The sequence below is a fragment of the Hippichthys cyanospilos genome, chromosome 11 (genome assembly GCF_059441005.1).
Source record: "Hippichthys cyanospilos isolate Australia breed blue-spotted pipefish chromosome 11, RoL_Hcya_1.0, whole genome shotgun sequence".
NCBI lineage: Eukaryota > Metazoa > Chordata > Actinopteri > Syngnathiformes > Syngnathidae > Hippichthys > Hippichthys cyanospilos.
In genome coordinates this window covers 15,290,362-15,308,770 of record NC_142379.1, presented here as the reverse complement: position 1 = coordinate 15,308,770, position 18,409 = coordinate 15,290,362, and the positions used below count along the sequence as shown (strand labels likewise).

The 18,409-nt window shown below is 39.6% G+C and overlaps 1 protein-coding gene across 1 annotated transcript in view; it reads left to right on the top strand.

Annotated features, from left to right (window-relative positions):
- Positions 1–18,409, top strand: part of dner (delta/notch-like EGF repeat containing) — a 36,062-nt gene that overhangs the window by 4,826 nt on the left and 12,827 nt on the right. The window contains exons 2-5 of the mRNA XM_088428234.1: positions 13,319–13,657; positions 13,735–13,829; positions 15,728–15,891; positions 17,297–17,445. Of these exons, the coding sequence (XP_088284360.1) occupies positions 13,319–13,657; positions 13,735–13,829; positions 15,728–15,891; positions 17,297–17,445 (747 nt within the window). The remainder of the gene's footprint in view (positions 1–13,318; positions 13,658–13,734; positions 13,830–15,727; positions 15,892–17,296; positions 17,446–18,409) is intronic.

The window sequence follows — 18,409 nt, the reverse complement described above, 5'->3', positions numbered from 1 at the left end:
CCAATTGTTGTTCATTTCAAAATGTTGGTATATTAAACTGCAACTGTAGCAGTACTACTTAATGTTATCCAGTAAACGTTGAACTTTTTTTTAAAACTCTTTTCCAATTCTTCAACTTACAACGGTGTGGCACTACACAAGCTCAAATGAGTGACTGTACTTGCCTTGAAAACACCTTATTCACCACTCACTGCATCCCGTAATGCATTTCACCATGTTCTAGACCAGAAATTATGGTGGCCTGGAAGGGCAAAACAATGAACAAACGGTGAAACTCGTTTACATCTCAAGAAACAAATTCACAAACATATTGACAAAAGACTAAACAAGTTTAAAACACAAACCATTTGGAGTACAAATACGGAAATAACAAATGGGGACATCAGAAAATTTATTTTAATTAAGTAATGGAAGAGAAAGAACTAGAATTTCAATTGCATGTTAAATAGTGATGCATGTTAAATAGTGATGCATAAGATTAACCCTGTATAACTGGCATCATTGTTATCCTCTTGTTTACTTGTGAGCGTGTTTTTTTTTGTGTGTGCATGTCAAGCAATGTTATGCAATCTACAAGAATTACCTTCGACACATCGAGCTGCCGCAGTGAGCACAACTGCTCGAACTGATGTTACAAATGTGAATGCACAGAAGTTTAACACACACACCACACCAAATGGTGTGGAAGACGGACCTGTACTTTAATGATTGGGGTGGAAACCGATCGCCCACATACACACTTCACAGGTCTGTGATCTCCCTGGCCAACTTTACATCATCACACTGCTTGCAGTGAAAAAAATGTGCAGGAATCTGCCACAAGCAAATCCGCTTTTTCTTCCCCCAAGTCAAGAACTATCTGTACCTCTCACATGCTGTACCAAAGGAAATGTGAGTAGCCACTGCGATTGTCAAGTTTACTGTGTTAACGCCCACAAAGGCGCATAATACCCTTTCTTTTTAATTCGCCATGATAAACTGGTCGGTATCACAATCTAGCCCACCCTCATGCAGATATAGACAGCGGCAAATGCCAGACTTGCACGGGACACAAAAAGAGATCCCTTTGTGGAAGCCAGTCGGTTGGTGACTTTCTTTCCACTGTAGAATTTGCTCCCCATCCTGATGAGACTCTTGTGGTAAACAAAACCAAGCCCCGAATTTCTGTCTTCATCTTAATTGCTTGCATGCATGTGTGTGTTCGCGTTCGCGCGTACGTGTTTGTTAGTACAAAGAGCTGTGTCCAATTAAGTGAAGCTCATAGTCCTGTGGTCTCTTTGAAAGTGTTTGCTTGTTAGTGAGTGGAGTGAGTCTCTAGAATAAGAAAAATGCTGTAAACTGTGCTTCACTCTGTGGGACTTGTTTACTTCTTATAACAAGATGATGTCTCTGGTGCTCGCTTGAGGCTAAACTACCCTCCTACCCCCTCCACAAAAAAGGTCAAGAGCAAACTTAAGTTGTACTCTATGTAGAATATTAACATTTCAGGAAAAACAAAACAAAACAAAACAAAACACTGAGCTCTCACTATTATTACAGTTGCACTGCTGTATGTGTTCACTTTACAGAGAAGTGAATTTGTGGATACTCATTTTTCCATTTCACACATCAGTTGGCCTTTTGATCTCTAAGAAATTCAAGATTTGGTTTGGTGATTCTAAAACACACACATACACACATGATGTGCTTTGAAATAGCAAGTGTATGTCATGGATATGAGTTACTGACAAAAATGCAATTTTCTGACGGAAATGTCCATTTTTGGATTTCAAAAACCTCCTTGAGGTTTCGACTTTCCCGTTAGCACGATGTCAATCAGAAGCAAGACACACAAACAGCCGGACAAACACCTTACCAACATGGCTGTATATCATGCAAACTGTAATCCAAACATCAGAAACCAAGGTAAGCCTCCATCGTTTTTCTCAAGAAAGAAAGTCAATAAAACAGTGGGTGCATGCGGATACGGTTGGAAGAGTCAGAATGCCCAAAGATCCGCAGCCGTGCTCATGTTATTTTCACCCAAACGCATATGAGCTTTCTCATCGCCCTCATCTCATGAGGGAGCTTATTAGGGTGGCAGGCTACAAATGTTTCTTAAAACCTATTGGTGTACCTACCATGTTTCCTTACAAGTAACCTAAACGCACGCAAGTGAGACGAGAGAGACGGGAGGTGTCGGACACTTAACTGGACCATGTTTGTTCTTCAGTAACTGCTTCCTAATGCAGACTGAGAAGAGAAAATCCATTTACCTTTCTTTTAACTGCGTCCCTTTTTAGGTAAGTTTATACGATTAAGATGCTGTATCCCGATACAGAATTTGTTCAATTCTATATTATAAAACATAGGATAGTTGTGTCACGATCGTAACAACACAATTGGATCAAAGTACACACAGGAACAAAAACCGGATTCAAGTACAAACATAAGAGACATGACATGAAAAATGCATGTAACGGACATTACTGGGGGTGGAACCAAGAGGAGGACGTTGCCAAAAAACTCAAAAGTAACAACTAAAATATCGCAAACTGCTGAGCGAAAGCTGGGAAAGTAACGAGCAAAATTAATTAGCCGACAAGTTGCGTAACTAGAAAATGAGGAACTCGGGACGGGCGTCAGAGCTGAACGTGTGCTGAAAGCAAAAATCCGGCAACGTCCTCCTGATACGCCCCATAATCTGCAGACAGGACCAGACATTAGGCACAGGCAATGTGACAAGTTGCTTGTATAGTTGATTGCCGGTATCGTTTCATAGATAGCAGGAACCACCCCCTCCCCTGTATTATATCAGGGTTTTTTTTTTTCTAAAAAACAAAAAACTTACCTCAGTAGCGGCTACATAGCTGTTTTAAGCGGGAAAGTTCTAATATTCACAGCTTGTCTGCTAAATCGATTTTAGAATGTATTGCTTTGATGAAGTCAAGTGGGAGACAAGCCAGCGCACGATGGGATGTTGGTGTACTGCTATATGCCCTGAATATCTCATTGCTGCAGACAAGAAATGCCAGTTAAATCCATCAAATCCCTTAAGGACCAACAGTGTAGCCCCAGCAGAGAACCAAGCACTGAGTTGTCTTCAGCCTCTGGCGCTGCTGCGAACACATCGATTAGCTCATATTAACATCCGCGCCTATGCGGTTAGAAGTCTGTTGGGGTTTGCAAATATACGTGGCAAAAAATGCAACGATACAGGATAGCTTTTTATTGAAAAAAATACATTTGTGATGCTTAGAAGAGAGTTGACAAAAACAACAACAACATATGTGACAACAAGAATAGTCAGAAGACATTTAAGTTGAATGTACTTGTGGTCATCCATCCACTTTCTAGACCTCTTGTCTTCACTAAGGTGGCAAGTAAGATGGCACCTATTCTGACTCACTATGGATGAGAGGGGTATCAACCAAAATGCTAATGAAAAATATCAAGTCAAAACCAGGGTTTTGTGTTTTTTTTTGCCCTGCTTATTCCAAGATTATGTACTGTCTGAATGTATGTATGTATGTATGTATGTATGTATGTATGTATGTATGTATGTATCCTTCCATCCATCCATCCATCCATCCATCCATCCATCCATCCATCCATCCATCCATCCATCCATCCATCCATCCATCCATCCATCCATCCATGTGATTCCCACCCTAATATATGAGCAGTGCTAATCGTGGAAACCTACACATGTTTAAATGGTAAAATGCCACTTACCCATTGCTAGCTTTTGTAATTGAGGTTTGTATGATCCCGACTCCATTCTGTAGCCAAATATTAAAAAAACAAACAAACAAACAAAAAACTTTCACTATTTATGCAGACTAAATTTTTTTAACACTCTCAATATAATGTATTTGTTCACAAATTTTGCGTTCTCCTCACAATGGGCAGTTATTTTCACCAGCTATTGATCAACCTAAAATTGTTAAAAATGGCTTGCCTTCTTTGACATTGTGAATGGGACCACAAATGGCGCCCTTTTTCTGAAAAGATGGTTTTTGGAAATGTGAGGATTCTGCCTGACACCAATGCTGTTTCACAAAATAGCAGATTGCAATCGATGGATGCTTAATTCTTTCTTGTTTACCACATGTATGGGTGTGCTTACTCATCCTGGGTGCACATTATGCAGGCCAGGTCAAAAATCTATGTGAGAGTCACAAACGTAATTACCCTTTGCGCTGACCTTTAAATCAACATTTTGCACCTCTTCAGGCACAGAGCTGTTGGATGAGAGTCGTAGTACATGTTCAGTGCACTCTCATAATACGAGGACTAATTTGGGGCATCATGGCTCTGTTTCCCTTCCAATATCTCCATGGCAACAGAGTGATGATGAGCTCACAACCAAAAGATCAACAGGTGGGGAATACATAAGACTAAGCAGGATACGTTAGAGCTTGTGCTGAAGAAAAACAATGGGCATGTTCATCTTTAATCACTGGCTGGTCAGCAAGTCTGCTAATTTTTATGATCCAGTTTTCTAAACTATTGCTGCGTGTGCAGATTGGTGTTGCCTGACCACTTCATGAGGTACAAAGAGAGGAGATGAGTCTAATCACTTTTGTCTTAACAAAGGTTAAACACAACTCCCTCTCCTGAAGTGGTGATTCCAGTCCTCTTTTTGAATTCTCAAGCGATGCCTTAAACTCTCAATGTTCTTTTGCAGACGTTCCCTCAACTGCATTCTCCTTCACGAGGTCATTAAAAATGACACTTGCGTTCTTGCAAATTATTGCCCCAGTCACCATGTCACCAGCCATCTCTTTTTCCAATAACACTATACATTAATACAGGCTGAAGGTAGTAAAATATGTCATACTTCACACATATTTTTTGTAGTACTTAGTTGAGGCGTGGCATGCTTGTTATCAATCTTGCAACAGAGGCGATATCAAGTGTCCCCGCAAGTAAAGAGTATGTGCAGCCGCTGTCTGTCCTCACTGTACACAATCGGTGTTTCAGGCAGACTGATGAGTTGTCACTGTAATGTGACAAGGCTGCGTGTGGGAGATGTAGCATCACGCTATTTATCTGGACCTACTTCAAGCGCATGTTCAAACAGAACCGTTGCCAACATGTGCTCTGTGGAGAAGACTGACAAGTTGTCTAAAACCCTCCAGGAGCAACAGCGGTCAGCAGTCCCAAAGCTTAATACTTCAGAGAGGATATTAATAGAAGCTTGCAACACATCTTCTCTTCAAAACACTCTTCTTTCAATTAATATTCTCCTTGCTTCTCTCCTTCCCTTCTCATTATCTCCCATCAATGCTCCAGTGTCAGGTTGAGCATTTGGCACAGTGGTGTGTTAGTTGTCTTGTGAGGGATGTCTGGCAATCACACCCGTTTATTGCCTGTTTGTTCGACAACAGCAAAGGGACCTTGCAGGAGGACTTTAAGCGTCCTCCGGCTGTGCGCTAAATTATGAATGCCACATCCAAAGACATGAAAACATTGAGCAAAGTTGAGCCGCTTCTCAAGCATGTTCGTTCCTCTTATTGCTCCACTGCGGCCTCATTATCATTTATTCACGCTTTGAGGTGGGATTGAAACCTATCAAGGTGCCTTGCAATGTTTATGTGGGCTCCATTGAAGCACATTTTGAAAAGGGGGGTTTCTCCTTGAAGCCATTGGGCTTGGAGGCAAAGGAGCAAGCGAGATAATAGACGACGGATGCTTTGATATGCAGAAATAGCCTTTAAATAGACATTCACATTAAAGGCCTACAGACAAAACGCTCATTTCTTTCTTTTACATAAGCTTTGCCCTGCGTTACATTATGGTACCACAACAAGAATGAATATAATGCAGATTAAGGAGGAAAGGATGACTGAATTTGTTGCTGGATGTGTGCCTGCATGGCAGGCATTTTAGGTGTCGGGAGTTAGTTATCCTGTCTTGGATTCAAATCAATTTATATCCTTCCACTTTTATTTTTACTTTTATCTCCTTCCAAAGTGAGTCATATTTTTAGAATCCCCTAGCCAGGATGTTTATTGGCGTTGTAAATAATCTGTGGTTGGAACAAGCATGAGTATTGTATCGTACACCATTTTACATGTACAGTACATGTACCGGGACCACATGTAGCACATTTATCACCTATGCAGTAAAATGTGAAGAAATATAACATTATCTCCTAAAGCTAGTATGATGCAGGTTCCCTGCTCTGTCCCACAAGAATGGTGTAATAAAGAGTGTGAGATACCACTTGAATTGGTTTTCAACCAAAATAATATGAAAATATGCATTACAGTATGCACAAGACGTCTGCAAATCTCCCGTGAGTTCAGCTCAGTAATAAATTGTATATCTGTATTCAAGGCTCAAAATATGTTGGATGGATCAGTGACTTATTTTGAAGAGGAACTTTGTAATTTTGGGGAGCATCTTTTTATTATCCTTTTTATTATCATCATCAGAGTTGGGCAGTTTGTCAGTACTGTACTGACATGCTGCAATTTGTCAGACAGAATGCAGAAGGACGAAAAAATGATAAAAACGACTAACGAAGCCCGACAGACTAATAGATTTCATTCCTCATTTTAATCTGCCGTCGTAATTCGTTACCACCTGTGTCGCCAGTCGCTATTGGTAATGGTTTGTCACTTCACCCAGTTAAATATTCCAAATTTCTGAGACACGTATTAACTGCCACTTAGGAGCAAGAAATTGGAAATGCAGTCTAAGTAAGCAGCAAACATACATACATGCACTCTGTAATAAAAATCTTAGTCCGAGAACATTATTATGAGGCAGTTACTATTAAAAGTGAAAATGTTATCAACGTATCACACTAAACAACACTTTCTCCTTAAAAAAAGTAGCCAGACACGAAGAAAGACAAGTAGCTTATACTCGTCAGGAGAATGGACAAAGAGGTGCACCTTTACAGACCACTACCACTTGTTGCACCCCCCTTTCCACTCCTCATTTATAAATTTGGGTTGGCCCTACAAAGCCGTTGCTGCTCTTTAGGCTTGGTGGAGACATATGGCAACAACGTAAACAATCATTTGTGATCGTGGAGGATGTAGGTACCAGTCCATGCTGTGATTTTCTTTCACAGGATCATCAAAACCGACCCTATGCTGTTCCGCCCTTTGGTCATGTCACGGCTAAAGAGCAAGTTGAGCAATGTGTAATTTGTTATAATATGCTTAAATCTTGCAACAATAACCCAAATAACTCAGTTTTATTTTTAGAGTTGCTTGGTTTTCATTGTATTGGGAAATGGCGGCGCAATAAAGTGTCTAAGACTTCTAATAATGTGCATTCAGCCACTATGAGGAGCTGACGTCAGTCACCAATTCATGACAGATAGAAAGGAGCTAAATTGAGTGATGAGCTAGAGTGTGTGTCGACAAAAGCGATGGCACTGCATCACGAGGCATTTATTGCTGGGCAACTTCCTAACTGACAGATATAATAAATCATTTTAATATGAATGTCAGGAAATTGCCTGAATGGAAAACCTTCAAAACAATACATTAACCTAACTCAGAATGCCAATGAAGCGAAATGTCTTTTCTTTATAGAAATTCATTCCCTCACAGACAAAAGGTGAATGTGATTCAACATCTTATTTTTGCTTGCATTGCCTAACTAAGGTGCATGGCAAACAAAACATTTATTTGGTTCTCCAGTGTTGTTAGTAAGACACAGTCAATTAAGCTGTTTTCAATGTGGCAAAGATCATGCTTTCATGTACAGTTTGCTTTGGTTCACTTTGTCTTTGGCGCTTCGGATTGAGGCTTTAAACGAGTGCAGACGACAACAGTGAAGGATTATTTCTGAGAACGATTTTGGCACTCTTATGAATTAAATATTTTGTTTCAGTTGAATTACAGACAACTCATTATGCAGTGCACATTTCAGATGTAAATTATTACCAGCAATATGAAAGTTTAATTAACATAATCTAGCAAATGCCTCACTGTCTGATTATATAATTACAAAGTATTAAGCACAATTATTTCTCATGGTTTCTTTTTGGCACTTTTGTCTGAATTATTATTACTATAATTATTATTTTTTTTTTTTGCAGCAGAAACCCTGACCAATCTTGATGCTTTTACTGTTGATTTTCTTTTCTTTTTATTCATGAGCAACTTTGTCCATTCATCGTAATCAATACAATCACAATCACCTTGGTCATCTTCACTTTGACCACCGTAAGTGCTGAAAAATAATATTCAAACGTGCACAAATATGAACATAATAAAACATCGTTCTGATTATGAAAAACACATACATGAAATGAAATGCAATAAAAACACACCTTATGTCTCTTCGGAGGGACTTGCCTGTACACATGTAAACTCAAAAGCTACTTTATATCCATATCACGCCATCGGAAATGCGAAGAAAAAATAACATTGTTTAACACAAAACTGGAAGTTACAATGAAGGCATCGAAGATCAAAATAAAATATTATCAATGCTGATGCAGGTGTAACTTGCATAGATCCTCAACAATTAAGGATGATATTTTTTCACTTCATTAAAATAAATAAATAATGTAAGTAATGTCTGGCGAAAGTCACGAAAATCAGAACACCAAATCAGATTTGATTCACGTATTTTCCACACAATTTAGCTGGAGCCTGTCAGTTATTAGCTAGACACTATTATGTGTTTCAAATTATTATGTTTTCAAATATTTCAAATATCTAACTCCCCCAATTGGGGAAAAATAAATGCGGTATTATTGTAATTTTCTCTGTTGATCTTTTGAGGGAATAAGATGTGAATTATGTTTTGAAAAAATGCGTCCATCAATCAAGAGCATGGGATAGAATGTAAGTTTTTTCTTATTATTATTATCAGGACTGCTGCCTGTTGACACGTGGAAAGAAGGACGTAGAGTAGTAATCCCAGATGATGGCAGGAAAGGGTTCACATAGCATCTCGTTTGACAGCGTGATGGGATGCCCGGAAGCAGATGGGGTGAGGGCGGGATAACAACACACTGTCTGTTGTGCTCAGGACTAATTGTTCCCACTTGCTCTGTAACTATGGTAACTCAGTTGGAATAACGGAGGTGTAGAACGATTTAAAGCAACCTGTGGAAAATTTTCATTAGCCTTATTCAGCTCGAATAGACGCAGGAGGACTCGTCTTGGGATGTGATTGCCGCCTCCACTAATTTGAGGTTCTCTCAAAAAAGACTCATTTGCTTAGAAGAATAGAAAAATATAGGCACCTTCATTATTAGGGGCCTAAAAGAATTTAGACCTTTGAAACATTTGTGAGTATTGTGAAATTACTTTTAATCCGTGGGGCCCATGGGCATCACCAGATTGTGGGATTCCTCTTTGGTGACACTTTAACAAGCCTGTACTTGCTCATTATAAGGTGTAATAGTGTACCTTGATACACATAACAATTCATTCGAACACAACATTGCCATAACATATTCATGTCTGATATGGTATGCTTCGGATAATGAGTGATTCCTTTCCATCTACATACCTTTCTTTCATCATGATACAGTTTCTGTACTTTGTTCTGTCCGAACTATCCGATTCCAGAAATTTGGAAACATCATTAAATGTTTTCCGGTCAAATCTAAAATGGCTTTACTGTTTTTCAAATTAGCCTGAACAGACCTTTTTGTCATTTTAGTCTATTGTAATAGAATAAAAAACCTTTTGTCATGGGTGGTTTGGTGGTGCACTGGTTAGCACGTCCGCCTCACAGTTAAGGGACCCGAATTCGAATACAACTGGCTCTGGCCTTCCTGTGTGGAGTTTGCATGTTCTCCCTGAGCCTGTGTGGCTTCTTTCCGGGCACTCCGGCTTCCTCCCACACTCCAAAAACATGCATGGCAGGTGGAATGACATATTAAATTGTCCTTAAGTACGATTGGGTGTGTGGAAGGTTGTTCATCACTGTGTGCCCTGCAATTGGCTGACAACCAGTTTAGGGTGTCCCCAGGGATAGGAACCAGCAAGCCTACAACCCTTGTGAGGAGAATCCGCTATAGAAAATGTATGGATGGACCTTTTGTCATTGTACAGCAGATATACAATGAAACGTTCAGCGATTGGTGTTTTTTTTTTTTTCCAATCAAATCATTCTCACTTTGTCCACTTTACTCCACTCTTACAGCAAACTAACTCAAGACTTTTTGAAGGCATAGCTATGAAACATTCTTCCATGACTAAATCAGTGGACGAATATCAAACCAACACGCATTCATTTGAAGTGAAATCAAGGTGCAGGTCTAGCTGGCTATAGTAAAGCTGTGGCAAAGCACCTCCAAAAAGGAATTTTCATAACGTCCGTGGGGTCCTGACTTCTCAAAACACTGACTCATAAGTAATGAGGACTGGAAACCAGAGGTATTCAAGACCTAACTGGATTTTAAAAATATTTGTTAGGTACTACAAAAAAGGTCAAATTTGACCATGAGGCAGGGGAATTTGAAATATTCGATGTCTGTTCCAACTGATTTCTATGCAATTAGCTGGAAGATGAGGTCATGAAATGATACCCCTGCAGTTTAATTATCCTCAGCTCAAATGAGTCACGCTAATTCTCTGAATGGCTGTGAAAGTGGTGAAATGAAGCACTCTGTTCACTGCTGTTGAGAAACAGCAGATGTCTTGACCCCCTGTGAATGTGAGTTCATTTTCCCCTTGATGGACATTAAGGAGTATATTAAATAAATAAGAAAATATTGCAAACGCTAATTGTTTAGAAGCAACATTTCAATTTTCATTATGAATAGCCACTTGAGAAGGCCTGACAAAGATCTCGAAAATTCATAATTTTTCATATCAAAGCATCCACCATACAGTATAACAAGAGTGACATAATGCATGGCACACTTGAAGTTAGAAGAGCTCAAGCCCAATAAGCATTTTAGATAAGACTGTTAAGTCCAGAAAGGGTATCAGAGTAAATTGCTAAGAGAAGCAGTCGTGAAGTGTCCTCAATAAAATACAGCAGACCCTTTAATGGAGGCTGTGCAGAGCAAATGTTAATGGGGTTAGTTAATATTTCTTCTTTGCCATAGGCATAAATGAAGTGCATTCATCACAATCCCAGCTGATTTAGGGGAAAATGCACTGGTTTGCATAAAGACAAACACGTTTTTTCACATTCACTTTCACATGGTCACTGAGTGAGAATCGACCCCAGGCTATGCCATTGGCTAACTTGGAAACATGTTACACATATTCCAAATACAATAGAAAGAAAAGGCAAAAGCAGCATATGATAATTGAATCAATGATAAGGCAGATGGAAATAAGCATAGACTTCACTATTGTATATCTTCATTGTATCAATAATGTATTGCAAGGTAACAAAACATGTTTACGTATTTTCCAATCCACCTTCACTAATTTCCTCAAAACAGATCACTCACTGGTGAAACAATTAACTTTGCTTCTGAGTATCTAATTCGTCTGTCATTATCAGCTGCTTAGAAATAAATTCATTTACCTTTTCTGGAGCCTGAGATTATGGACTGTGCTCAGAGAGTATTGAGCAGCAATCATTCTGTAGTATAGAAGCACCAACAGCGCAATAGAATTATCACTAAATAACCAATTTTTTTAGGGCAGTTTCTTTAGATGATTTTTTTCTAAGCTCTTGTGTATGGGCCATTTATAGCGCAAGTGGAAATTGAACAAAAAGCGGTTGCAAGTCACCTACCTCACAAATTGGTGTCACATCTCTTTCGAAGACCATTATTTATTTTAAAGCTGTAGGCCTCACTAGTTTCTAAAATTAGCATCCCACCTCCTGCCAACAGGGCTAATCTATGCAGTCTCATTATAGCTTTATCTACTGTATATTGTGCCCTGAGGGGTAAAAGAAAACCCCAGTGGAATTGCTTTTGCATTGTGTTTGACAATAGAAAAGAATAGAATAAGCCTGTAAAAAATATTTTTACGTATTTACATCACCAGGCAATAAGACTGACAATCAGCTAGAGAGGAAATATTATACAAATAAATATAGATACGATGTAATGTATGTGAGTAGTCAGCAGCATTGTATGTAGAAAAGAAAACAACATGTACACTTTGAATAGTTTGCATCGTGTATTAACCCTGAAATGTAGTTCAGGAAAATATTCACATATTTTCTGTAGGCAAATGAATGCTGTGTTTGTTTTTCACCCTCATTAATGTATTTCGAGTGTTCCAAAAGAAGGATCACGAGGTATCCGAGGGTCACGTCTCTTTTTATCTGACGCCAATAACACCACATGGGGTGAAAACTAAGTAGCGTACTTAAATCCACACCACGCAAATACACATAAAATACATTCAAATAAATATTTAAAAAATCTTCAGCACACTTGCCAGGGAACTTGGTTCGTTACCATGTGTCTGTTGAGTCTGCTCTCAGGAAGACACTTTGTTTCTCTCCTGGTGGTATTTCATGTGTTTTGTATTTAAATCAGAGAGCTACAGAAGTTTAATCCGTGAAACTATATAGAAAAGATAAAAGAGCCAGAATTCAAGAGACTGCAGTTTGATATGCTTTAAGCCCAAAAAGCACAGGCACCATGCTGTCAGGCAGCTTTGTAAAGTGCTGCTTTGTCCTCTTTCACCTTCAGCATCCATACAAGAATATTTTTCTTCAAATGTGCTTAAATATTGATGAAGGGAACCAGCATGATGGCTGTCAAGAGGCATCCATCACATTGCGCATGTGTTAGCGTGTGTATGTGCCTTTCCTGACTTTTGATTCAGCCAGTGGGGACCATTGTCATCATCTGGTGGAACGTCACAAACAGGAACACTGAAAACCACATAAACAAAAAATTTAAAGGCAAATCAAACTATTGTTCTACTGTTCAGTGACCACTTTATTTGTGGTTCATTTCTCCATTCATCCATTTTTTCCTGGTGCCGTTCAGATGTTCTAGTCAAATTTACGGAGTCTGGTTTATTAAGTTGAATGCAAGAAGTAGCTTCATGAATTCCTTTTTTCTGTTTTCCTCCCTTCTCTCCTTTTTCGCTGCCTGTCTCGTCTAAAAGATTTAGCTGTTCTACTGCATTTTAAATAGATGTCCATTCAAGCTTGGTTGTCTAAAGGCAAAAAATAAAAAGTAATTTGATAACGTCAGTGAAGATGATGATAAGTGACAGACTGCACCACAAGCTTTATTTTCAGGACCACATTTAAATCAACATTGAATAACGCTATTTAAGCATTTTTTGGAAAACAAACAAACAAAAACACAGACCAAACGTACAGCTTGACAAGCAATGTGACAAAACTGGAGATTATGATTTTGTTGTGCCTCTCATCCACATCTCTCCCTCTGTCTATTTTTTCCCCCTTATTTCAGTTTTTCACAGACCCGTGTTCCAGCAATCCATGTCTCCATGGAAACTGCAGCCTGCACAATGGAGAAGAGGAGGGGGAGCCAAGCTACACCTGTGAATGTAGCGAAGGCTACGAGGGGCCGAGGTGCGATCAGATGGCACTGGCTGTGGCTGAATGGGAAGCTGTCTCCCCATCAGTTCTTGAACTGGCCACCCCCGTCACCTCCACAACCTCGGCCGCCACTCAGCCGCCACAGCCAACCGGCGTGTCCCCCGCCACAACATCGGCACCGCTCACCCTGCCGCCATGGCAACCCAAAACTGGGCAACGGCTTCTGATGGTGCCGTGGGAGGGGAACAGGGTGAGACAACTTTTACACGCAGTCGTTCGCTTTAGGGCCTGCAAACGCAACATGATGTTCTCATGTTTATTATTTAGGTGACTGAGGGTCTGCACTGTGTGAGCCCAGAGTTGTGTGAGCTGACTGCAACGCTGACTATTTCTCTGGAGCTGCCAGAGGAAACAGCTGTGAAGTAAGGGTGCCTTAAGATGCTTTTGGCCTCGACCTTGTCTACTCAAAGCCAAAAAATACTACATCAAACCTTTCAAAATGTGAATTGCTATTCTTTGTACAGTATGTGACGCTTTGTCGCAAAACTTGGCTTATGTTGCAGAGATTACTTTTTGAAGAGAATAATAGCATCCCCCAATATTTTTCACATCTTAATATTGGAATTGTTTATTGCATTGTTTTTAACAAGATCGACATGTGCAAAACCTTACACTGTGCATTTGAAATGTAACATTCATTAATGATGAAAACACAGTAGACCCAGATTTTCTTAAAACAAAAAAAGTGTTATCCTCCACCTCAAACATGGGGCGCTGATATTTTATGCTTATAATTCATTTCTCATGCATGTGCTCATGTGGCATCATTCATTTCATATCATTTGAAAAAAAAAGTTTTTTGGAGTAGCAAGTGCTCATGTACCTTCCAGTCTCCACATGACAACAAACCCCACATACAGCCCCCTTTCTTTATGGCATTCAGAGACCTCAATGCAGCACCCCTAAACCTATAGGTACGCCCCTGATTCACTGAATTAGTCATTGAAGAGTATTCCATCTTTTCAGCATGCATGATCATCATCATACAGTCCTGGGAATAAGGTCAATAAATTATGCAGAAGAGTCAAGGAGATGAGATGTCCTTGATGTTGCCCCTCATTACAGATAGGGACTCAGATCATGGTTTTAGACATGGAGCTGTGAAGTGAGAGCTGAGACTACTTTGCTCTTACTGTATATAATACCATGCAGTGTGATTCTAGTTTGGACTCATTTTTAGGGTGAAGGTTGGAGCTAAACTTCTTGGATTCTGTTTTATTCATAATACATATACATTTGCTAAGTTATTTCACATTTTTAGGTGATGCAGGTCTGCAATTGGCCGGCAATCAGTCTGGGGTGTCCCCCGCCTATTGGCTGAAGGGATAGGCACCAGCAGGCCTGTGACCCTAGTGAGGATAAGCAGCTGTAGGAAATGGATGGATGGTGCAGATTTCCGACGAATCTAATATGAAAAAGAAGTTATCTAACATATCATCACGTGAACAAGCACTTGCGGTGAGGAACATGAGGCAAAAGGCTCTGAGTGCAAACCTCTACTATACTATTTCCAACAGAAAAAACAAAGTTGATTGCCGTATTTCTCCGTGTACAAATCGAGTTTTTTTTCCCCTTCATTTCTAAAACCCATATTGGGGGGTTGACTTCTACCCGCATAACTCAAAATCAGACCAATTTTCTCCACATACGTATCTGTGTTTCAGTAACATTGCAGTAAAACTCCTCTGCAATGAAACCTGCATGTGCTTAAATACCCCACCAATGTGAAAAAAAATCCATGCATTGAAGCTTTTCCCACTTTCTTGCTTCCTCATACACTTGTCTCGTTTCTGCCCCCCCCCCCCGGATCTTACACAGTATCTTACACAGTATCCCTTTCAGCCATTGTGCCAGTTCTCGTTCACTTCACATTAGTCGTGGCAAGATGTTAGTTCAGGTGTCAAGATGTGCTCCAAACAAATGTAGGCTACTGTACCTGAAAAGGCAGACTTGCGCTCACAAATGTGTTGATGGGCTTAGGTTTCCAGACAACTGCACCATTTATTCAGTTTTCCCTCTGAGAATCAAAACCAAAAACAAGCTCATCTATCACTTGTGTCTCTTTAAGCATCACACGCATGATGAGAATCGGAATTGTGAGTCGAATAAATACAGTATAATATAAATTAATACCTTGTGTTTGACCATACGACTGTGTTTTTACAGCATATATACAGTACATTGATTCATCATGTTGAACAATGCAAACCTGTACTATTTTGTTTGCTAAATCTCTTACAATTTTTTATCACTCCAACAGGTTAGTGGTGAATGCAGGTGGCGCTCCAGTGCTGTGGCGTGTGAATGAAGAAGGCTTCCTCCATTCTTCTTTCATAAATGGCTCTCAAATGTGGTTCCTGCAGGCCTCCAATGGGTTGGTGGTCCCCGACCACGCGTTGCCTCTGGGACAAAATTACTTCCTCAGTAAGGCTAAAGATGTAATCAACATTTCACCCACCAAAGGAAAAACTGCCTACAGAGTCCATATTTTGTTTTATTTTTAAAGAATTTTGCTTATGTGAGCACCACATGCACAAGAAGATAAAATCTGTGCATACTTTTTGTATGAGTTTTATTTTTACTTCCAAATGGCTTCTAGTGGTGCTTACTAAGGGTGGGCAGGCTGGATGTGGTGATTTACTCAGGTGTACTAGACATTTTTATGTTTATCTATGACTTCAGTGGTCAAGAAAAAAAAAGCACAAAAAACAACCTCTCATCAGAGTAGGAACCTTGGACTGTCTCATGATTTGATTAAGATCTCGGGGTCAATGGTTCAATTCAGAATAGCTTTAAAATGATATTCAAGTCAAAATGGTTTGATTGAATGCTTCAAGTTATAGTTATGCAAAAAATTGTCATGATCAACTCCAGTCTGCTTTGCAAGACAGAATGACAAATGGACACATTTAAGTGACATTTTTAAAATATTTATTTAGTTTTGAATGGTAAGAAATATGCATATATGTCCATTTTGAGAGAAGAATAGTCCCACATCCAGCGGTACTTTACATACTGATGGTGTTTGACAATGAAGCCTGCCTGATGACCTTCATGTCTCTTAATTGTGACAGAGCAGTCTTGGTTTTGCTTACAGACATACAGTATGCTGAGACAACATATAGGGGCTTAAGTGAGCAGGACAGGCATAATTAAGAGGGGAGAGGAAGATTGAAAGGCAAGTCGGAGGACAAAAGTGACGATGCGATGTGAGTTGACAAAAATGCAGTGGCACGGCATTGGCTGGCTGGAGTAGGCATTTGAAAATGACCAAATAAATGGTTAAATACCAATTCAAGTGCGGTTGGAATAACACACAGACATATCAAGTGCACAATGACAATACATTGGCATCTCCGTCACTGTATTTCAGTTTGTCTGTGATTTGCTACGACTGTACACTTTCAACCCAGTCATCTTGGTTGGCAATCATTAAATCAGAAGGGAATGCAACTATGCTCTGATTGGTTGGAGCTTGCATCACCTATGTTCCGTCATTGTTGTTCTCACAGCTGATTGGCTGTAAAAAGGCCATTGATGTTCACGAAGGGTCTATTTTTATCCAAGCGCCTGAGTAGCTGTCAGGTGTGATTGAAGATACTGTAGGATATGTCCTCAACTTAAATGCTTTAAGAGCCATAATGCACCCACTCTATTTTGGTCACACAGTGGCAACTCTCTAAAGCAGAAGTTTTTGTCTATCGATCATTGGTGTCAAAACCTTTCCCATCCATTCAGAAAAAATAAAGGACTCAAGGCTCACTTTATTGTCATTCATATATTTTTAAAGAAATCCGATATAGTATATAACAGTATTTTCTCATTTTAGGTGTGATCCAGGTAGATGGACCCACGGCCCCAGAGGTCACCCTGCGTCTCAATCTGACAGTGAAAGCGAGCAGTTGTGTGGAACCTGGCAGCAGCTTTAGTGACCCTCAGTGCTCAGGCAAAGGCAAATGCGTCACACAGCCCTCTGAGGTAAAACACGAAAACTATAATGCTTTGGTTTACAGTAGGTTGTCTTTCAGTTTTATTACACATTAGAGTAATTCCCTCATCATCAAGACATATGGTCCAGACTAAAAAATCTGGACTCTTTACTTAATGGATGTCTTTTCTTTCTGCTCCAGCCAGTTTAAAAAAAAAAAAAAAAAGACTCTAGTTATGCAATAGGTAGAGCTCGGACGTGCTCCCAAATCCATATGCGTCATCCATGTTATCAGCAAATGGTGTCCGGATGGATTCACAGTTTCCCCTTTAGAAAAAAAAAAAACATGTCATAGTCCATCGAATGAAAAATTCCACTTTATCAAAATGGTAAATGGAATGGAGTGTACTTATACAACGCTTTATTTTCGTCCTATCTTTACAAAGCCATATTCACTTCATTCAGACTTATCAGTGGTGCAAAAGCACCCACGTTGATGCAGCATATAAACACACAGAAAAGATTTCCTTTTCAGTTTGAAGTAACTTTCTTTAATCTGAAGGATATTCTTTCCAACTGCAGAACCAAGGATGCTTTTTTTTGCGCTGTCATTTTACATTTTTCTCTGAATGCTTTAACTGTGAAAGTAATTCATGTAACACAAACTTAAAACGATTAACTATTGCAAAACCACTCACAGAATTTCCTAAACTAAAAAGCACAAAAACTGGGGAGGTGGGGAACAGCCCGAAATAGAATACGTTTTCTTAAAATTCCCAATGGCCATCACACCATGCCCCTGCTCATCATTCTCTCGTTCTCACTCTGCTCACTCTTCCTGCTTACTCCATTGCACACCACGGTGACAGCGTGGCTTTTCATCGCGCTGAGACTGACTGCAAAGTGAAGTATTTGTCTAAAGCAATTTTCTTCTGCGACAGTTAGGCCAAACAGTCCAATTAATAGCCATTAATGTGTATATTATGCAAGAAGTATGTTGATCCTTTGAAAATT